The following is a 23265-nucleotide window of genomic DNA, read 5'->3' as shown; positions in this document are numbered from 1 at the left end:
CCAGTGGGGTCCCCCAGAGCTCCATTTTAGGGCCAGTTCTTTTCAATGTTTTAATAAATGATTTGGATGTAGGACTAGAAGGTGTTTTGAGTAAGTTTGCTAATAATACTAAACTGGGAGGAGTTGTTGACTCTGTCAAAGGGTGGAAAGGCCTTGCAGAGAGATCTGGACAGATTGGAGAGATGGGCAATCACCAACCGCATGAAGTTTAAAAAGAGCAAGTGCCAAGTCCTGCACCTGGGACAGGGCAACCCTGGCTGCACGTACAGACTGGACGATGAGACGCTGGAGAGCAGCCCCGCAGAGAGGGATCTGGGGGTTGTAGTTGATAGCAAGCTGAATATGAGCCAGCAGTGTGCCCTGGCAGCCAGGAGGGCCAACCATATCCTGGGGTGCATTGAGCACGGCATTGCTGGTCGGTCAAGGGAGGTGATTGTCCTGCTCTACTGTGCGCTGGTGCGGCCTCACCTCGAGTACTGTGTGCAGTTTTGGGCACCACAGTACAAAAAGGACATTAAACTGTAGGAAACAACTTGTAAATCACACAGACCTTCCCCAGCTCCATCCGAGCCACACAGTACTTCTTTCCAAAATAGATGGACCCAAAAAGTACTAGCAGCAGTACTGGAACTGGTCAAGAACAACATGCTTCATTTTTCCTAGGAGTACATGCTGTTCATTTCCACCTGCAAAACAGCCTTGGAGAATTAAGAGAATACCAGCAGAGGACATAGAATTGAATTTCTGGTCACTATAACATCGGGATCTGATGACATTGACTGACTTTAACCTTTGCTTGCTACCCATCAAGGAAATTGGAAGTCCTCTGCACCTGAGACAAATAAGCCAGCTAAGCATCAGTCCTTTTCATCAGCACAGGTTACCACACCTGATTAAACAAGCTAAGACAATCTGACTGACAGAAAGTTCAAAACAGTTTTGTCTCATACTGCCTCAAGTTCTGTTGACTTCAGCCTGAATAAGTTGTTTAACAGCTACATTGTAGAAGCTGTCCATTCCAGCTAAGCAACTTTGCTCATGTTTCCATGACCGAAAAAAAATATTAAATCAACAGCCTTCACAGTGGAGAGGGATTCAGACCAATTTGTACTACTGCTCCTAGGGGTAAGGGAGTTTGTTTCTTTCTTTGAAAAAAAAAATAAAAAACTCAACACTAATAAAAAATAATTCAAAATTCAATCTGTCTTCATACAGAGGATCCAAGCAGCTTTGCAATGAGACTCCTCAGTAGAGGTTCTATGAACATACCTGTAACTAAACAAAAACAATGACATATTTCCTATAGTTAGCACCAGAAGTAACAGTATTGTGCTCAGATTCTCCAGTATATTCCAAAAGAAAAAAAATATAAATAAAAATTCAGAGCCAAGGACAGACAGCCCTATTTTCTCAGAGCACTGAGTTTTTGATAGTTAAATTCATCACCCTCCTCCCTTCTACTCTAAAATGTCTAGGGAGAAAGAGACTGGGCGATGAGACGCTGGAGAGCAGCCTAGAAGAGAGGGATCTGGGGGTCGTGGTAGACAGCAAGTTGAATATGAGCCAGCAGTGTGCCCTGGCAGCCAGGAGGGCCAATCGTGTCCTGGGGTGCATCAAGCACGGCATCGCTAGTAGGTCAAGGGAGGTGATTGTCCCGCTCTACTCTGCGGTGGTGCGGCCTCACCTCGAGTACTGTGTGCAGTTCTGGGCACCACAGTATAAAAAGGACATGAAACTGTTGGAGAGTGTCCAGAGGAGGGCTACAAAGATGGTGAAAGGCCTGGAGGGGAAGACGTACGAAGAACGGCTGAGGTCACTGGGCCTGTTCAGCCTGGAGAAGAGGAGGCTGAAGGGAGACCTCATCACAGTCTACAACTTCCTCGTAAGGGGGTGTCAAGAGGCAGGAGACCTTTTCTCCATTAACACCAGTGACAGGACCCGTGGGAACGGGGTTAAGCTGAGGCAGGGGAAATTTAGGCTGGACGTCAGGAGGGGGTTCTTCACAGAGAGGGTGGTTGCACACTGGAACAGGCTCCCCAGGGAAGTGGTCACTGCACCGAGCCTGTCTGAATTTAAGAAGAGATTGGACTGTGCACTTAGTCGCATGGTCTGAACTTTTGGGTAGACCTGTGCGGTGTCAAGAGTTGGACTTGATGATCCTTAAGGGTCCCTTCCAACTCAGGATATTCTATGATTCTATGATTCTATGTAATGCACAGGCATAAGCACAGGCAGATCAAAATCAGGTTTCCCCATCAACCATATCAAAAGCTTTGTTACTTTGTAAGTGTAGAACAAATACTGGGGAGAAAGAGCGTAGTTCATAGGGAAAGCAGTAGGATTCACCCTGATTTTAGTGATGCTCCTTACAAAGGCAGGTGTTGTCAGGAAACCAGCCAAGTGTGATCCTGATGAGTGTGTACCCAACTTTGTTGGGAAAAATGACTGAAGAGGAAGCCAGACTCTTCTCACTAGTGCTCGCTGACAGGACAAAAGGAAGCAGACAGACGTTTAAAACCAGGATATTCCATCTGAACACATGGAAATGCTTTTTTACTTTAAGTGGCCAAACAGATTGCCCAGAGAGGTTGAAGAGTTTCCAACTGTGGAGATACTCAAAACCCAACTGGACATGGTCCTGGGCACCTGCTCTAGCTGAACAGGGACGGTTGGACCAGATGATCTCCAGAGATCCCTTCTAACTTCAACCATTCTGTGACTGATTTTGTGAAATAGATTGAATTAGGAAATGGCTGAAAATCAGAGAGAAGGGGTTATGGTAGATCAAGCTGAAAATTATCTACTGGTATAGAAAAGCCTACACCACATTAGGGTGTACAAAACAGAAATCCTTCTTACTATATGCTAGTCTGCAAAGACCTCAGCTGGAGTGCCACTTCAAGTCCTGAACACTGGATTTCAGGATACAAATGGGTCAGCTAAAGAAAGATTCTCTTCAGCAGAAAAGGACGATTTGAGATCCCTATCAATCTATGAGGAGTATAATCTTGAAACAAGAAGCTGGGAAATTGTATTCAAGTAGTAGACTTGCAGAGAGGAAGGAAATAAACTGCCCACTGCATCCTCTGTGCAAATAAAGGTTATGAAAACACACAAACAAACAAACAACAATAATGACGACCAAAAAAAAAAAAAGGCAACAAAACAAAAGGGAAGCTCTAAATTTCTTCCAGAGGTCATTCAGCCTCCATTTAGAAGCTTTTGAGAACTGATAAAGCATCTCTTAGGAAGTGACAAAGGTATAATGGAGTGACAAGGGGGAGATGAGGGAATACTACAACTTCCAGAGCCCTCGGAGCCCATTTTGTTGTGCTTATATGAAGTGACACAGCTATGAGGAAGAAACATTTCACTGCCTCAGACTTTCAGTGAACTTTTCAACCACCTAGAGTTACTGTTTCTTATCCTTCTAGCTCGCTAGTTCTTCAGTTTTCACAGGTAAACTACAATTTCACAAAAGTCATTAGGTCGGCACTATTCCTGTACCTTAAAGGACTGGGCTTGAATATATGGGCTCGATACAGAAGTAAACAATTCTGCGACCTGTGTTACACAGGTCAGGTAGGCCTAAACATTTCCTTCACTTGCAGTGGTAAGATAACCGTTTCTGATAACTAGGAGTCACAATGTGGCTTACAAAACCAAGTGAGAATGTCTACCTCATGCAAGAAGGCAGCTTGTACTGAGAATCTGACCAAGGAAATATGAATACCCTGTGAAAGTTACCTTTATATTCACCTCAACAACAACAACAACAAAAAATAGGCCCCATAAGCAAAAAAAAAAAAATAAAATCTCGAGGTCAACCTAAAATCTTAGTTATCTTCCAGTTTCTCCGTTAATAATCAAGATAAAAATATTTAAAAACTGTGATGTGAATTTCCACTTTCTCTCTCGTCATACAAGATACAAAAAGAATATTGGCAATTTATAAGCAGAATTCTTACCGCATTTCAACATGCAACATTGGTCTCACTTCTGTACGATTAAATAGACTATTTACACACAATTCATATATATCTTTCCCTCTGTATGCACATGCATTGGTCCTAGCCTAGGCATCAAAGGCCACATGTGAGTTCTCTGGGTCAAATTTTGTTTAAGCAATTCCAGTCTGAATGCGTGTTTTGCATTGGATAGGTTAGGATCTCATTTCAGTTCTTCCGAATATCAGCATAGACCACAGACTCTGACTTGTTAATCTTGTCGCTGTGCTGTCCTCCGGAGTGATCTAGCTGCGCGTAAATGACTGGGCCCTGAAAACAGAATAAAAAAGCACAATCAGTATTGCTCAGGATAGGTCATACCGCCCCTCCCTTCCACAAGGGCTACAGCAAGACCAAAGCTAAAACAAGACCACACAGCTCTTATGACTGCTAGTGACACTTTAAAGCAAGTGGAATGAGCCCTCACCTATAAATGAGCTCTACTCTGCCACCTTGCTCTTATCGGGAGCGTGCCAAACAGCAGGATTTCCTCCATTTAATAATGCTAAGGCTGCTTGCCTTCTCACAAACAGCAAAATCCAGAATCCTTTGTTCTGGAAAGCAGCAGTTCTTAGATGTTGTGGTGCAGAGAAAGATACGTGGCTTAGTCATATGCATGCCAGATTTAATATTTTACAAGATAAACTATGCTACATATTTACCAGTAGATAGCAGAGTGTTCTTCGTGTGCTTACTACCATTCAAGCCCTGTAAATTGTTGCGAGGACATTTGTTGTCGACGGAAGGAAGACACAGACGCTCAATATGAGTGATCAGTGAACTTCGATTTATTGGATAGCTCAGTCGTCTTTTATCTAATTCAATATAATTAGCTCATACATATTGCAAAAGCTAAGCTCATGATTGGTTAGTGCATTTCTCTATTTTATCAGCTAGTTTCTCACTCCCATCAACCGAAATAACACAGTTAGTACTTTCCCAGACCACCAACAGATATCATGTTCTTGTACCTGAAACCTCCCTGAAACCTCCCAGATTTTACGTACTTTCTCAGACTCATTTACGCACTTTCTCAGACTCATATGAGCTGCGTTTGATACTTTGTTAGCTCGCGACCTCCTAGTTGCTCAACATTCACATGACCTACTTCACTTAACCATTCCTCCACAATAAATCTCACCACAGCTGTACCACTTGGATATAATTGAGGGATAAAATAAACCTGCAGCCACCTCAGGACACCACAGTCACTTGATGGGATCAAGGCTCACACAGCAGCAAGCCAGAAAATACTAAAATGGTGCAGTAATGCGGAGTCTTACTTCACTTTTAAGCCAACCCAGCCCAGAGTTTAAAAAAAAATAAAAAAAAAAAAGTGTAAAACTGAATCCTTGGTCAGCTAAGCCATCAAGGCACTCTTTTGCTACCAACCAGTCCAATGTATGGTGCAGATCTGCAAAGAGAACTGCCGAAAACCATCACGCCAAACTTCACACATAAGGTGTGCTTGGCACCTTCTCGGGCCAGTCTTGTTCAGCACTGCCCAGCACTGACAGGTACTGCCAGGTTTTCCTTGAAAAGACTGAAACACAGCCACACACCTCTGCTATATCTGCTGGAGTGAAGTGGAGGACAGAAAAGCACTGTCTTTCAGCAGGGCATGCAAACACCCCAGCACTTTCCTAAAGGACCATGTCCTCCAAAACACAGACTACAGGAAAGCAAGCTGCATCTGTTCCAGATGGGCTGGGGGCAGGACTGCAGCCTACAAAGAGCAAGTGCCTGACAAGGTAAAGGTGGGACATTTACGGAAAGGGCTGACCCGCAGCTCCAATTCTGCACACCACAACGGACAAGCACAGGGTGGAAGGCTGTGACCACCTACCAGATCTCTGAGGAGAGACCACACACAAACATTACCTGCACGGGAGAGAAAGGGACTGTTCTGCTAGGTGGAGGGAAGAGGGGGAAAATTGCAAGGACAGATCTTCTTGTTCAGTTGAGGGCTTTTGCCTCGAAACCATTTCACCCATTTAACTCCATTACTGTTTCCCTTAGGTCCAAGGGAGAAGAAGCTTTCACAGATATTTCTCCCATTCTCTTCTCTCCAGTACTTTTGGTATGCTGCCAAATTAGAAAGCATCTCTGTGGAACCGACACAGAAAGCCTTCCATCTATCTCCCAAAGCAATTAGCCAAAGATGAAAAGGAAATTTTCAAAGGCCCATAGGTACACTTCTGTACAGCTGTTTTCCTTCCAGCACAAAGGCAAATCAGGCACCTGCCTCATTCTCCTTGAGAAGCAGTTTAAACCCAAACTTTCTTCCTTCCAGATAAAGCACTTCCCAAGTTATAAAGAAAAAGAGTAGAGGAAGGGGATGGAAATAAGGATGGAAACTTACAAGCAGCTATAAAATGCTGAATAGAAATAACAGACTGTGGAAATGCTGGGGAAAAAAAAATAAATACAGATGTCCTAGAAAAGTTGGGATTTAGAAAAAACACCTTTTTTTACCCCACTGTTGATTCTCACATTGTTCTGATCTCCAACACTGTATCTAGATCATGTTACTAACTGCAATTAGAGCTCAGTCTATGAAAACGTAAAGACAAGTTAAGCCTAAGGTTTATTTGTAAGTAATTTAGGAGTTCTCATCTGCCTGAAACCACAGTTTAAGGATATGGTGAATTCAGCTCTACAGCACTTTGTATCAGTTCAAAAAAATCTACAGCTTCATAAAATACTCACAATTCTGACATTTCAGGTTTGCTCAAGAAATTCTGATGGGTCAGTTTTCAACCACAGGAGTTCACTGCTCAGGATCAGTATTATCACTATTCTAATTTTATGCCTGGTTAAATATAGTTATCCTGCTGCAACCAGCATGTCAGGTGGTGATGGAGGATCTGACTTGCTGTGGTCACCTGATCCAAATCAAGCTATCGTTGTTTGGATATGCTCACTGTCACCTAAACAAATGGTAGATTAGCTGATGCAGAGAAAAGGAGGAGCAAGAATTTGCTATAATGCCTCACCTATTTGATTTATTGCCAGCTGAATCTTTGTGAAGACTCTTCTTCCATAAGTAAAAGCTTCAGAAAAGTCTAAGCAATTCAGAACTTTCACCTAAGTCCAACTAAGATCATTCTGACTCTTCAGAACTAAGAGAAAGGGCAGCACTGCCATAAAATAACCTGCATTTCCCAAAGTCTTGTGATTTTTTCATTCAAATCAATGGAAAAAGAGCAGCAGGTATACCCATACCTTGCTAAAAGTTTGTCAGCAGAGTCACGAATTGCAAGTTACAGCAAAAGAAAGGAGTTATGAAGTTAGACCACCACACCATGTGGTCTACAGTATTCTCAAGTTCTTTAGATTCTGGAAGATGTTGGAACTACCACAGATTCCAGCCCCAGGAAATTTATCTGAAATTTAAGTCAGGATTCTCTGCACCATGAACTGCTCCCTCCTAGGGTCCTGGTGTCCAGCCCAAAGCTCAGAACAGAGCCCAGACTAAGCTTGTTCAGTTATTCCTGAAGACATTTCTGCAGGCCTGAGGTCTGCATTGAAGTTAACGTAGCTTCAGTGCTTCCAGCTTCTACACTGATAAACCTACCCACTTGGGATCTCTGTGCCATACTGCTCTGTACATCAGAAATGTACTTCTGCAGAAGTTGTACTTTAAGATGAACAGTATTTCAGCCTGCCCAGAAATGAGTAATCAACAACTCACAAAGCAGAAATACAAATGACAAATAGAAGCCACCTTGGAGTGAGCATTTCTTGGGACAACACACCCTGCCTCCCAGTTTGCCTGTTGCAACCCAGCTTACTAGCTAAAGAAGGACATCCATCTGGGAAACGCATTTAGGAATGTATTTCTCTCTCATCCATATAACAGTCATAGTAGAATACAAGTCAAGAACGATGGCATGGAAAAAGAAACACCATATACACATTTGACAGGACAGAATGTATCTGCTAAGAAGAAACAGTGAAAATAAGTGGTTCTGAGTTGCTCAGCTGAATATTCATAAAATCAGACAAGCTTTATCTAGGTCTTAAAGGCAGACTGCTATTAACAGACCCACTCCAGTCAAAATCAGAACTGTTTTAAAACCTTATCACTTGATTATAGTGCTTTTAGGTTCATAGAATAACTGCTCTTTGAAGTCATCAGGCAACATTGTGGGCCTACATACTAAAACTTTGACTTCTGGAAGTACTGCGTGTCAAGAACAAGACGTACTTCAAAAGCAGACTGTAAATCCCCAACAGACCAAGGGCCTTGACTTTATCCATCTCACTCAGCACTGTATTTTTTTCCTGTAGTATTAACACATATCTCCATTACCTCTTCAAGAGAAATGAAGAAAGCAGGTGTCAGCTCTGATTTAGAAACCCCTCAGAGGCCACACACTTATAGTAGACACTTCCTAAAAGGTGACTTACTAAGAATTAGTCCATTTTGGACATAAACTCACTCAGAACCCAGGCCTCCATGAGAAAATTGCTGAGCATACACAAATCAAGAGGTAAGAAACACCTTATAGATATGGAAATCCTGCACATTGTTGGCCGATAATTATATATTGCACAGAGTCCTTGTTTGATGCATGCTCTCTGCCCTCTGACTAATTTCCCATGAGATGATTAGTCAGAGTAAGAGCTACCTTTGTCCTTCAAAGTTAGCAGAACTTTGCCAACAGCAGCAAGAACAAGACAAAGTTTCATAATTTCAAGCCCACAAAAGCTATGTGGCTCAGCAGAAAAGCACTTTGGGCAGCAAGAGTGACTTCAGACTAACCATCACTGGTCAGCGTTTGCATTGCACTGGCTCATTTTCATGTAAAGGCACTGCATGCCACTTCGAGCATATACCCCCACATCGATGAGAGATTAAGGAAAATTCCTCCCCAGCACAATCCCAGAACAGCCTAGGCAGCTTTGTAGAGTGTTACACATCTAGTAGACAATATTATCTCCATGTATCTCCAGCAGCTACCCACTATGAATTCCTCGTCTTCTTCAGGATCTCACACTTGTACTTCACTACCATCTATGTTAATGCACATAACAGAGCCATCTTTTTCGTACATAAGTACAAAAAGGACATAAAACTCTACCTCAACAAATACCAAATACTGTTCTTTCAGATGCACTACATCTCTGAGGGATTGCTGCCCATCCCTTGTTCAGATCAGACATCCTCCCACCCTCATCACTTTAACAGACAGCACCTAATTCACATGTCCCACCCTGCCTTTAGCTTTTCCATACCATCTCCCCACGCTCCATGAGGATCCTGCTTCGGAAAGAAGCAGTAAGCAGTTTACCTGGTGTGATCTGGCGGGTACGCTGTTTACCAGACCCTCTGTGTCGGAGGGTGACTTCTGCGGAGCCTGCTTAACCGGTGACATCAAGCTCTCAGATGTACCGCAGCTGACGAGGTGGCAGAGCAGAGTTTGCACGACAATGTTCAAGAGGCACAAACACACACACACACAAAAAAAAGGAACAAAAACAAAAAACGAGTGATGGCGAGATGAAATTGGTGGCAGATTATGCCAAAGTAAAAGTGAACATAATGGATTCTGGAATAAACACATATAATTCTCCATCTCTCCCTAGTCATTTCTCTGCCCTTCCTCCTAGAGTCTCACTGCTGAGCAACGTGAAGGAACAACTTTAACATGCGACAGCAGCTCCTCCAGAATTCTTGTTCCCTAGATATTCCCATTTAACCCAACCAGTCTAAAACTTTACAAACCCACATGTGTTTTCTTCACTGAGGCTCGAGACTCAATTAACAGCAGTAAACAGCAATTTTCTTCTACCTGCAAGCTAAATAGCCCCAGTCACTGAAGCAAGCGTTATACCACTGCAAATATTAAAGTGAACACTTGCAACAGCCACCAAGCTCTCCGTACTACAAAGGTACTTCCTACCAAAGTCCACATTAGTTCCCTTGCTTTTTGTTTGGGCTATGACTCCAAAATAATTCTGCTCACTCACAACAGACACTAGTCTCTGGAGTGATTACTTTAAGAGTCATAAGTGATGTGTATGCTATGTGCCCAGATACAACTAAGTGAATATCTAAACGGGCAAATCTTGTTTGAAAACTCAGAAAACTGTCTTGTGGTGAGAACTAACACCTCTGAAAGAAGGTTGCCAGTTTTCAGTCATTGCTTTTTTCTTCCCATCTGCTTAGAGCAGGACCAAAAAAAAAAAAAACCAACAAGCCAGTGACAGATAAATGAATACCACTGAGCTAAGTATATGAGCAAATGTCTTCAAACTTAACCTTGGCGGCTTCTGGGCAGTGCAGTAATGGGTCTTTAAATGTTCAGTCTATCTCCTCTTAACCCACGCACCCAGGAGAGAAAAGGGGCCACCTCCTTGACAACAAACACAGGAGTTCCCGTTGCTACCGCTTCGCTACCCTCTGAGCACTGAGCATCCTTTCCCCACAGTCTTTTTAAAAAGACAGTGTACAAAGCAAATACAGAAACAAACAAATAAGGACAGTGACATTAAGCAGACACCTTCTCACAGGGCAATCATTTTTTAACCTTTGGGAAGTCTAACCACAGAAGATTTAGCTCTACAAACATGCCACAGATTAAAAAAAAATGTGAAATACTGCAGACCCAGTAACCACAGAAAGGGGTTTCCACTCTGTCTCAGAGACAGAGCAGCCCTTCTGTGACCGAATGACATAACCATGAATTGTTTCCTTTATTCACAAAATTCCTAAGATCCACACTATCTAAAAGTCCTAATTCCTTTTTAAGCAGCTCATGCACTTAGATGACTGCAATTGTAAGTTTTCAAATGGCAGAGCTGTCCGAGCCAGAAGAACACTTACAGAGAGCGTGTTTTCCTTCTGTCATGGAAAGAACTCTGAATTTCCTGTGCTCTAGTCAATGCACTGGCAAGTTCACTGCTGGAAGAGATGGAGGGACACCATCTGGGATAAGCAGCAATCCCACCCCAGCCAGACATGAGACAATGAAACCCAAGCACCCAGTGAAATGCATTGTCCCTTTGCCAACAGATTCCAGCACAAATTACAGTGAAGTTATGTTAGCACAGAGCTAGCCAGTTAGTCAGCAAAAGAAGAGGAAATGTGTACACATACACACAGGTATTAACAGCAACCACCAACTTGATTAGTTACCATGGTGTCTAGTGGGACTGGAAGAGAAGACCCAGCCCTGTTACATTCCCAATCTGGCGTCTATATCAGGATCTCTGTAAGGAGAGGAAGATAAGCAGGATCCGATCCCAGCACACCAAGGCAGAAAGGAAAACAAAAAAAAACACCAAAGTCAGATCATGAATGGAAATTGTGGCCATGCAGGGTTCCAGATGCCGCGCAGTGCCCCAGCCCACCTCAGTTCAAGGCAGAGTTGTTATCTAAGAGTAAGTACATCTCACCACTACCACCACACACTAGGTTAGTGTCATGGAGAAGAAAGTCCGTAAGTTTGAAGGGGGTCACAGCACGTTTGGTTTCTCTTAGCATGTCATGCAGAGCTGCCACGGTCAGCAAAAGCAGTATTCAAACTTCAGAGTTTACTTTCCTGGGAGAGCAATTAAATCTATTATATGAAATTACTGCACGTGAACTCCTGCTCCAGGCTCAGCTCCAGTACATGTCCTTCAGCAGGAAGACAGTGGTCAGCAGGTCACTCAGAAGCAAAGCATGTGGATCATCACATGTACACTCCTGGTGCGTGACTCTGCAGGTTTTTTCTCAGTTTTTAGCAGAAGGACACATGCAGAAAGGGGGAAGCAGACTTTCTGCACAATTTTGAGCACATGCAGCTGTCTTCACTGCACTCAGCCTTACCATTGGGAATAGCCAACTCACTTTCTCTAAGCTCTCCAACTGGGAAAAGGACAGGGCAAAGTTCAATTTAGAAATCCCCACAAGTTTATTTATGGAGTTGTTTTCTTTTATCTGACAGGCAACCAAGAAAACCTGCAGGAAGCAGGAATATTTGTTGGGGAAGAAACAGAAGAAGGTTATAATTCTTGATTTTGTTTCTAAGATTACAGACATAATTTTCATTCTTTCTTACCGAAGCAAATGACCATCTAAATTAGAGAGAAAGAGAAAAGAGAAAGCAGTTCCCCCACCACCACCAAGCTCCATCACCACAGGATTCAAGTTTGATTTTGTTAGGTCTTGTTGCATTCTCACATCCCTACTCAAAGAACTGTGCTTTATTTAGGAAATACCCTCCTAACACAAAAAAAAAAAAAAAAAAAAAAAAAAAAACTCGTAGGGATGGTAACAGTTAACTAAAACCAGACAGTTGAATGAGGATGGATGTGGAGTGGTTACTCCTTCCTTATTTTAAAGAGTGGTGATGAATGGGATTTTGGCCAGTGTACTACCACCTCAGGAGCAAGACACTGGTAACTGAAAAAATCAGTCTTCATCTCAACAGAGCATTCCTTAAAACTGCATGTGTGGCACTTTTTCTTTGGGAAGGGGGAGGCTAAGGGAAGAAGGGGATGGGAAGGGGAACAGAACAGAGCTAGGGGATCTTAGATTAGATGTCCATAGGGCACATAAGCTTGTGGCAGGGCTCAGCTGTAACATTTAGTGATTATCAGGTGCAACTCATGGTCAGTAGGCCTTTTCAAGCACAGTAGAAAAATAATCATTATAGGCAGATGGCCAGTCTTCCACACGGCCATACCCTACGTCTAGTCATGGTTGCCAAGACTTGGCTGAAACAACTCCTACCCCCCTGTAAGCCCTCCCTCTGAGCCTACTGCTGTTCCTCACATCATACACAGGTGAGGAGGGAGATCTCTTACCCAGAGTAACGTTTTTTAGAGTTGTTCTTTCTGATGACAAGACACACGACAATAGAGATGAGCGGTGTGAGACCTGTAACCGTACCGATGACTATCCCTGCCACCATGGCAATGGGGAACGCAGGCAGGCTGTCTGGGGAGAGAAGGGAGAAAACATTCAACTCTTCTGCATTCCCTGATTAACAGAAATGCAAACCACAAATGTTCTTGACCTTGGATTCTTTTAGAGCAGAAGCACTAATGTAATATCCAGGAATTAAAACATGCAGCCTAAATGGTAGCGATTGCAGGCAGCTAGCAGAATAATGTATGAACAGAGCAGACACCAAGAGCGTTCTTTAAGTCACCATCCTTCAGGAAAGGCTTTATATTGAACTAAGAATTTTTTGTATGTCAAGGAACACAAATGATAATGACAACAACCCTATCCCATTTTGTGTCTGAGAAAAAAAGTTACGTTCACCTTGCAATTCCCAGTGAGGTCAACAGGAAAAGGCAGGCACACTTGAAAGCAGATTTGAACTTAACACACTGCTAATCAACAAAGTGCTGAAGGTTGGTTGTTCTCCGGGTAGCATGCAGCAAACAGCCCAGTTACTACCCACAGTCACTCTAAGAGCATTTATACATGCTTCTGGTGTCTCAAAATACATCTCTCTACATTTTCATAGCATCATTCTTCCCCTTCTTAAGTCAGGATCATTGAAAGGTATTAGCAATATGCTTACAGGAACACATTATTGCTTTACTCACGTTTTCCCCAATACAATTTGGGGGAAGGGGAAGCCAAGAAAGAGCAGCCAGAAATAAAAGCCAATCAGAAAATGAGTACAAAAGACTTACAGAAGAAAGAATACACAATCCACCATTATATCTTTTTGCAGTAGCAAACAACATTCTCCCTCTCATCTTGCTTAATACAAGGAGCACCTTCAACCAGAAGAACCATCTTCATCAAAAATCCATGCTACGATAGCTCCTTCCACCAAATACAAGTGAATCAGCATAGGATGCGATAGGTAGAACATCTTATATAGAAAATCCTTCTCAGATAACTGCACCTGACCATCACAGAGTTGTTGAGTTTGGACGGGACATCTTGAAATCATCTAGTCCAAACCCCCTGCTCAAGCAGCATCAGCTTGTGCAGCCTGCTCAGAAGTCTGTCCGGTTGGGTTTTCACTATCTCCAAGGATGGAGACTCCACAAACTCTCTAGCAATCTATTCCAGTGTTCAACCATGCTCACAAGAAAAATGTATTTTCTTACACTGAGATGACATTGCCTGTGTTTGAATGCCTGCCCAGTGCTACTTCTCTTGTTGATGGGCACCACTAAAGAGGTTGGCTCGGTCTTCTTTAGATGCTCTCTCTCTCCTCAGATATTTATTATTATTTATTATTTATTGATATCTTAAATATAATTATTGATGAGATCTCTCTGAGTGTCTTCTCTTTTGCAGGCTAAACAATCCCTACAAAAGGTGGCCTAGTCCCTTAATTATCTTAGTACCCTTTTGCTGGATTTCTCCCAGCAAGGACCATGGACCATGCTTACACCCAGCATTCCCAACAAGTCTACAGTTGAGTCCATTTTGACACCCTTATATAAGAGGAAATAGCACAATACAGTGCCCTGCTGATGTAAGGGCATCATACTAACTCAACATTTAGTATTGTTCCTTTTGAGTTTAATGACTTCCAGGAAAAGGGCTGCACAATCTCTAGCCATTTCTCTGTTCATACCCTCATTTGACTGAATACCATACCAGCAGCTTTCCTAGCTTTTCAGTGTTTGATGCCAATTCATAACAACTCCGCAATTCCAAGGCTTAGTAAGAAATTAAAGATGAAGACATTAGTGCCACAATTTAAAGGGAGACATCCTTTTTTCAATAACCTTTGGCAACATCTGCCATTAAGGAGAAGAATCTTACGAACAATAATACTTTTTAGGTTGTAGTGGGTTTACATGGCAAGGTTTTGGTAACAGGGGGCCATAGGGGTGGCTTCTATGAGAAAGATCTAGAAGCTGCCCCGTGTTAGGTAAGGGCCCCACTGCTGACCAGAGCCAAGCCAATAAACGATGTTTGCGCCTCTGTGAGAGCATATTTGAGAAAGGGGAAAAAAAAACGCTGTGCCACACAGCAGCTGGGAGTGAGAGGAGTGAGGCACAGCCTTGCAGGCGCCAAGGTCAGTGAAGAAGGAGGGGGAGAGGTGCTCCAGGCGCAGCAGCAGAAGTCCCCTGCGGCCTGTGGTGAGACCATGGTGAAGCAGGATGTCCCCCGTCAGCCCATGGAGTACCACGGTGGAGCAGGGTTCCACGCTGCAGCCCGTGGAGGAGATCACGGTGGAGCAGGTGGCCCTGCACCGACGGAGGCTGCCGCCTGTGGAAGACCCCTGCCGGAGCAGATTCCGGGCCGGACCTGTAGCCCGTGGAGAGGAGCCCACGCAGGAGCAGGTGACCTGGCAGGAGCTGCTGCCCGTAGGGGAGCCAGGTTGGAGCAGTTTTCTCCTGAGGGATGGACCCCGTGGTACGGACCCATGTCTGGAGCAGTTCTGGAAGAGCTGCTGCCTGTGGGAAGCCCACACCGGATCAGTTCAGCAAGGACTGCATCCCGTGGGTGGGACCCCACAGCACTGGGATGAGAGAGACCAAGAAGGAGTGGTGGAGAAGAAGCGCTGTAGACTGACCATAACCCCCGTTCCCTCACCCCATTTGGGGGGAAGAGGTGAAAGAGGGTGGATAGGAGGAAAGTGCTTTTCTGTTTTGCCCTTCAGGATAATTACTGCACGATCTCCTCGTCCTTATCTCAACCCTTGAGCCCTTTTCATTGTATTTTCTCCCCATTCCTCTTTAAGGAGGGGGAGAGAGAGAGTAGTTGTGGTGGAGCTTGGCCACCCACCCGAGTAAAACCACCACACAGGTACAGAAGACAAAGATAGCCTTTGAGCCCCATGCAAAGATAAGTGGATTTCTTTTGAGGCATTTAAGAAGTAGGAGTTCCAAAGTTTCTTTACAGGTGTAGGAATGACTATCAAAGCATCAAAACAAGCATGCACTTCTGCTAACAGACCACCTCCCACCTTGTACTCAAGAGACAAAAATAAGCAACACTTTCAGAACAAGAAAGTGGCAATCCAAAACTATAGCGTCATGTCTGCTAAAAAACTGATATTAAACAAGGTGACAACAGCTAACCTGACAGATTTGTTATTGCTTTGATTCAGATGAGATTTTTGGTTGGCTGAATTTGGGTCAAGAACAAAAATTATGTTCTGTTGACAGAGTTTTTAACAGGCTACAAGAATGCAACTGTTTGCACATGAAACTAGAGGCTTTACTACCTCTCAAAACACAAACCAACGGACTCCAGAAAAGCCTACACAATTTTATGACTGCATAGTTCAGCTAAAGAATTATGTCTCCCACCCCTTTTCTTATGTTTTTCAGTATTGCACTGTTATATGAATTCCTCATAAATATTTGCATAGCATACAATGATTTCACTGTAACAGACAGCCCCAACAACATAACCAAACATTAGCTTTCAAAGCTGGTGTTTAAGTTCATAGTTTAACACAAGCCAAAACTCAAGCCTTTCAAGGAATATTTTTCACTAAGTATCACAATAATTCAGAGCATCTTCCATTTTCTTCCATTTTCTCTGGAAATGTGCTAGAACTCGTGTCCCATTTCATAAAGCTGAAGTTTTCCAGTGTTGGGAAGTGTGAAGATTTCCGTAAGACAATTCTAGTTTCTCCCCTCATGAGAGTTCAGATCGAAGATGGACTGCCTCCAGATAACACCAGCTGTCTTGAACACGGTGTGTTAAGAAGCTTCATATTACAGGGAGGGGAAGCCTAACATAAAGGACTTGGGATTCCCTACAAATTTCCATCATTTATGCTTTGAAGGGTATTCATATACACCACTGAAACAACAGTCTTGCTTCTCATCCCCACTAACATGATTTTTCCAATGTAGTTGAATTATCAACTTGTGCAAACACGGCATAGACATTTCAGTGAAAAACAGCTGAGTTAGCTTCACAATTCTGAACAGCGAAGTCAACACGTCAACTTATTAAATGTTTAATCCAAAATGTAAGGCTAACCAAGCATCTGTGATCAAGACCATTTAAATGTGTAAAGTATGGTGTCCACATTGAGCCTTTAAAGGGCAGCTAACCCAAATTGACCAAATGAATATTCCATGCCATATGGCATCAGACTCAGCACTATAACTGGGAGGAGCTGGCCAGGCAATGATGCTCTTGCTTGGGGACTAGGTAGACGTCGGTCAGCTGGTACTGAGCAATTGCTTTGTGCATCACTTGTCTCTTTGTTCTTAATAAATGTTTTTTTTATCTCAACCCACAAATTTTCTAATTTTGCCCTCCCAATTACCAATCCTCTTCCCGGCATCCAGCCAGGCAGGGAAGCGGAGGAGTGAGAAAGCAGCTTTGTGGTGCTGCTCCTCCTGTACTGCTGAACTGGACAGGCTGCGACTCCAGAGTGAACTTGAGTCAGAGGGACTGGGACCTGTGGATGAATCCACATGGGGCCATGTACACCCCAAAGTACCTGAGGCCATAGATAAGTCCACTCCAGCAGGTGTCTGAAGGGTCCCCTGGAGGGACTGTGGCCAACCAAAAGGCTGTGCCAGAACAGGTACACCTTGAAGCAACTGTGGCTGTGGATAAGTCCATGACACAATAGGTAGACCTCTGAAGGGACTGTGGCTCATGGATAACACCATGCCAGAGCAGGTACACCAATGGACAAGCCCAAATGGGAACAGGGGAGAGGTGAGGAGTTCACTGCAATGTTAAACCTGCAGCAGTGGAGATTGCAGTGGATATGCATTTAAACTGTTGTAACCCGTCATCTGAATTGCATGTTATGGGAAGCACTACAGCAAGAACCACTCAAACCAACTGAGGGTTATTCTCACAAGAAGCAATGCAAGTGCAGCAGCGGCCCGACCTGAGCTGGCTTCGGCATCTAATAACCCTACACAACATACTTCCTCTCCTGTCCTTAGCAACCACCATAACAGACAGGACCAAAATTACAGACTAAATGAACATTTTATGGACACTTCGCAGGGGCAGTCAACAAACTAAGGGAATTGTATTAGCAGCTACAGTGCTATGTTTTGGATTTGTAATGAAAATAGTGTTGATAACAAACCAATATCTTAGTTGTTGCTGTACAGTGCTTAGAGTCATAGTTTTCTCCATTTCTCATACTGCCCTGTTAGCAAGGAATTAGCAAAACTGATGACCCAAACTGCCCAAAGGAATATTCTGTACTGCATGATGTTCTCAATAACAGAAGTGGAAGGAGTTGGCTGAGGGCTGCCATTGCACCAAGCATCTGTTAGGTAGTGCTGGGTAACTGCATTCTGCATCACTTGTGTTATTTTTTTCTCCTTTGGGGTCTAGGGAGTTGTTTTTTTTCCTTCTTTTTCTTTCCTCCTCCTTTCTCATGAAACTTTGTCTCAGTCCACCAGTTCTCCAACTTTTGCCCTCCCACTTCTCTTCTCCCCATCCAGCTGGCAGGGAGTGAGCAAGCAGCTGTGTTGTACTAAACCGCTGATCAGGATCAAACCCCAACAGTGCCTTTGAATAATTTACAACACCAGCCCTATGACTTAAAATAATTAAATTTATACATAGTTTAAAAAAATAATGCATAAGAGTCAAGATCAGCCAAGATCAGGATGGGTTACAACCTATTACAAGAGCATTCTGCCTTCAACTGGAAGTACTACAAGACAGTATTACAGCTACACCTATTGACATATATATAGCCTGAAAGCCTGTTTTCAGGGTGCTCCAAGAGATCTGAAGACAACTGTTGTAGAATTTTCCCTGTGGCACAAAGTGCTGCCAAACACAGGGTTCCTTTCAGAAATGGTGAGATTCTCTTGTCTCAACGCTCTGCCTACGGGGAAGTGATGCTACACTAGACACCCTTTAATTTCTTTGATTTTAGACTTGTACTTCTGCTTACCAGTTCCTAACAACTCAAACACTTGCAGCAAACTGAAACAGCAGTTACTTTTCAAAAATGAATGATGAGGAAAAAAATACTTCAAGTTCTCGTTGTTTGGTCTGATGAAAATATCCTAACAGTTGAAGCATCCAGCAGCATTTGTTTCACCCCATACAGCATTTGCAAAGGCAGGATGTTATCTGAAGGCACATTATTTCCTAGAACTATATCCTCAGAGCTATCTTTAACTGATCCTCCAAGCCACACCTTTTTATCTTGCTGTTTCCCACACAGCAAATTGGTTATAGATCTGTTGCAAGCTTCAAGATAGACGTGGAAAAAGGAAGAAATCAGGAACTTTCTTTTCCATAGGCGTATCGGGTTTACACAGTAAGGTGTCAGGGGAACTGCATGAGCTGCTTTCAGACAGCTCCAGGAGACCCATGAGTTGCTTTACACGGGCAGGATACAACTGAGCCCATCAGCCAAGCTGATGGTGCCTCTGGGAAAGCATATTTAAGAGAACAAAATGTTGCACAGGAGTAAGGAGGAGAAAAAAAAAGAAAAAAGGAGGGACATAGACCCACGCACGTCAGGTTCAGAGAAAGGTGAGGGAGACGAGGTGCTCCAGGCACCAGAGCCTGCAGTCCATGGAAAAGACCATGATGAAGGACGTTATTTCACTCCAGCCCATGGAGAAGATCAGAGAGGAGCTGCAGAGATATCCACACTGCAGCCTGTGGAAGACCCCAGGAAATATCTACCTGCTTTGGCACGAAGGAAGCTGTAGCCCATGGTGAGCCCAGCCTGGAGCAGGTTTATCCTGCAGGACAGGGAAGGAAGGAACTCACACTGGAACAGACGACAAGTTTGTGGAGAAAGGACTGGCAGAGAGAAGCTGTTATGGACGGAACCAAACCTCTCATTTCCCATATTCCCCCCACCACTCAAGGCAGGGGGAAGTAGATTCAGGAATGAAGGACTGAGGTTGAGCCTGGGAAAAGGTTGGGAGCTGCAGAGGGGAAGGTTTTCGCTGTGACAGTAACTGGTAAGTGATCTCCCTACTTTTAAAATGACAAAGCTTGTACGTCAAGGTATTTTCTCTGTCTTGTTTCCGAAGGTGAAGTAAGAGAGCAGTTGGGTAGGCATCTGACCCATGGTCAACCCTCCAAAATATGCAAATTAAAGTATCACCTCTGTTGCAAGAGGCAGTTAAGTGAAGTAGCACAGAAGGCAAATAGGTACAGACATTTCCTTCCATACATCACGATTCTTTATTTTAGGGAAATGCAGTCATTTGTGCATACTAGATTCCACTTTATTATCCACAGATAATCCTCAGGCTTTGCTTTTCCAAGATGATTCATTTAATATTGAGATCTTGTCTTGCTGAAGCCAACACGCAAGCCTGTTGAAAAATATCAGCTGAATTAGTGTACTAAAGTATCTTTGTTTAATTTGGGTTAAAATCTTAAGAGGCTTTGCCAAGACAAACTGACATTGCCAAACCAGTGGTTGCTTTACTACTTCTTCATAGAGACTACCAATAGAGTATAAGAAAAATAAACTGACCTATTTTATATCAACTGCAAACTTCTTCCAAGAATTGGAAAACTAAGTGACCTCCAAAAGGTCCCATCCAACTTGAGCTATTGTGTGAAAAGATGTGGGTATAGACCTTGCCTACAGTACATGGAATGATCTCATGAGCAAGTGTATACTTGTAGCAGCAGCAGCATTCTAATTAGAGCATACACATGGGTAATCTCCTCTAACACATTAAAAACTAATGGAATAGTTGCATCAGCATTGTCATTTATGAGTTTAACATTTACTCTTGTTTTCTTAAATACAAATTTGGGAATCTGATCACTGTGAGAACTGTTTCTCTGCAGGAACTGTCACACTTTGGCTGACCCCCAGCTTACCTAGAGCAATCAAATGTTTTGGGTGGCCGGGGCAAATAAATAGCCAAACTGACATATGGAACTTAAATGCTCTTGAACTGTGATCACCATTCCCAAATACTAATCAGAAGCTTTAAATAACTGGCAGTAGCCAGCCCTTGCAGCTTACAAGGGTCACTACAGATACTTTAAGAATGGCTGTGTAAAAGAGACTAAGTGAACATCCAATAACCTTTGCATGGAAGATAGTAGCATCTCACTGTCAGCAGGTACTCAGGCCAGATTATTAGTTTTGTTTTACAGTGTATTTATATATATTCTCTGTCTATCTATATCTATATATAGATATAGTATTTATTCAAAAAAAAAAGTCTGCCACTTGCTCTCCAAATTTCGTAAGTCATCCTAACCTTTGATGTACCATAATACAGAAAAAAACATGTTCATAGGAATCTTAAATAAGATGAGTTTTCAGCACAGTTTCCATCAGCTTTTGCTAATACTTGTTAGAAGTTTAAGAATTCATGGAAATAGCGAAAAAGTACATGACTTTTTTTTTTTTTTTTAAACAGCTCTCAGACTATCATTTCAACTATTAGGACCTAGAAGAAGAGAATTAAAGAGATGGTTGCTCCCTCCAGGCCACTCTCCCACCCTCATGAAAAGTGATATAGACATGGAAGAGGGGAGATGAAGAAAGGGAAAATAAAATTAAAAAAAATATATATCACATAGGGTGAATACCTTTCTCCACAACTCTCACTCGGATTTCTCCTGGTTTGACAACAATATCAGGTGGATTCTTGACATCACAAATGTAAGTGCCGTTGTCCCGGAACTGCATGTTTGATATACTGATAGAAGCATCTTTCTTGTTAAGGTCTCCAGTCCAAGTGATCCTGTCTTTAAATGGTAAGTCCTTTCCAGGGTACGACCTTCCATTAAAGTAATAGAAAAACTGTAGTCAAGGAAAAGAGGATATAAGAACAATCCAATTAGAGATTATAGAGCTGCCATACTTCTCTCACTATTACAGCATTCTCCTAGAGTTCACTGTACAATACACAGCTAGCATTAGACATTTGTGTGCTGTGTTTTGTTTCCCCCCCACACCTCACCACCTTAGTCTGGCTTGTTATGTCTTCATCACATAACCATGCTACGACTTATATCTCAATCATACTACCTCAGTAGACTGCAAGTTTTGATTTTCTGTTGTTGCTTTCTTTTTTTTTTTTTTTTTTTTTTTATCCCCCCCTCCCTCTTTTTTGGGGGGTGCAAGGTTTGGTGGACTAGAAGGTGAGGAAAGGAGAACAAGGCTAGTAACCTGGGTATAATTAAAGAATAGAACTTCTTCCAGATCACAGCCATCTGTCTCTCAGGTAGAGGAAGCCCTCTGCATCCTAGCAGGAAAAGGTTACCAAGCTTCCTATCTTGTGTGTTGCTGCGTGTGACTTGCAACTATGGTATAGCTTAATTAACATGCAATACGTTCCTTACCTGCACCCCTCAAGAAGTCCCACTAGCAATTTATAGCACATCTAGCTGTATTCCAGAAACCTTTAAGATAACTCAATATAATTGTTTCCTGACTTCCAGATGATTAAGTTGCACATGGCTCTGCATTCCCTAGACCTGACCAAAAATCCTTGAAGAAAGAAACTTCAGTACTGTCTTTGAAAACTGTACTAAAACTGCACCATTGCTCACTATACCTGACCAAATTTAGAATATATAGCAGCAGAAGTATATAAAGCTGCATGGGACAAAAGCTCACTTTCAGATATATTGGATGTTTAAGCACTGGTCATAATCTTAAGAGACAGATCAAGGCTGTAAAACAGAAGTACATTGTGAAATAAAGAATTAATCTTAACCAAGACTCAACCAAAGTTTTCTTCAATTCAGTGTCCAGAGCATGGTTAAAGAAATTTAGGACTTCCTCTTTCTACAGTCTTCTTTAGTCTTCTTTTTCTACTGTCTTCTTCCTCTTTTCTACAGTCTTCTACAGTTCTTCTTTACAAAACTGTCTCTGTGCCACAGAAGAGGCTGTTTACAGGCCAGTCCTCTTCCATTCAGGTCATCTCCCATCACTTAAACTGGTCCTACCCTCAACCTGAGGATTGTCTGTTCTTAAACTAAGGAGACTGATCTTATTACAAATGCTTTCAAAGGGAGACTAAACAGTACACAAAGAGAAAATAAGCAACTTGCACAACACACCATGTTACACTGTAATAGTGATAATTCAGATTCCATGAGCAGCTCCACAGCTCATTTTCAAGCGTAAGACAACAAAGAGTTTAGGAGATTCTTAGCTGCTCATCTACCACACCTCTCCTCTGACTAAAAACTACTAGTCTATTTTCCAGCTGCTGCACACTCCAGCCTTTGACATTTAACATATTGCAATATATTTAAATAACTCTTTAAAAAAAATACTAAAATGAGTGGTGGAGACAAAACACATAGAAGAAGGCTCCAATCCACAGTGACTTGACCTCAGAACCAACTGAAAGACCTCTGAATACTTATCACAGCCTTCTGCCC

At 42.8% G+C, this 23265-nt stretch overlaps 1 protein-coding gene across 3 annotated transcripts in view; it reads right to left on the bottom strand.

Moving 5' to 3' along the window:
- Positions 1–27: 27 nt before the first annotated feature.
- Positions 28–23265, bottom strand: part of MPZL1 (myelin protein zero like 1) — a 39731-nt gene continuing 16493 nt past the window's right edge. For 2 of the 3 annotated variants that reach the window (XM_082759537.1, XM_082759539.1), the window contains exons 3-7: positions 21460–21673; positions 12807–12939; positions 10840–10917; positions 9305–9410; positions 28–4277 (exon numbers count right to left, since the gene is read on the bottom strand). In XM_082759537.1, the coding sequence (XP_082615663.1) occupies positions 4176–4277; positions 9305–9410; positions 10840–10917; positions 12807–12939; positions 21460–21673 (633 nt within the window). In that variant the 3' untranslated portion in view covers positions 28–4175. The remainder of the gene's footprint in view (positions 4278–9304; positions 9411–10839; positions 10918–12806; positions 12940–21459; positions 21674–23265) is intronic. The other variant, XM_082759538.1, reaches the window with a different exon arrangement.

Source organism: Aythya marila (assembly GCF_965140915.1).
Source record: "Aythya marila genome assembly, chromosome: 1".
Taxonomy (NCBI): domain Eukaryota; kingdom Metazoa; phylum Chordata; class Aves; order Anseriformes; family Anatidae; genus Aythya; species Aythya marila.
The sequence above is the reverse complement of the archived record's forward strand: the minus strand, read 5'-3'. Positions and strand labels throughout refer to the sequence as shown.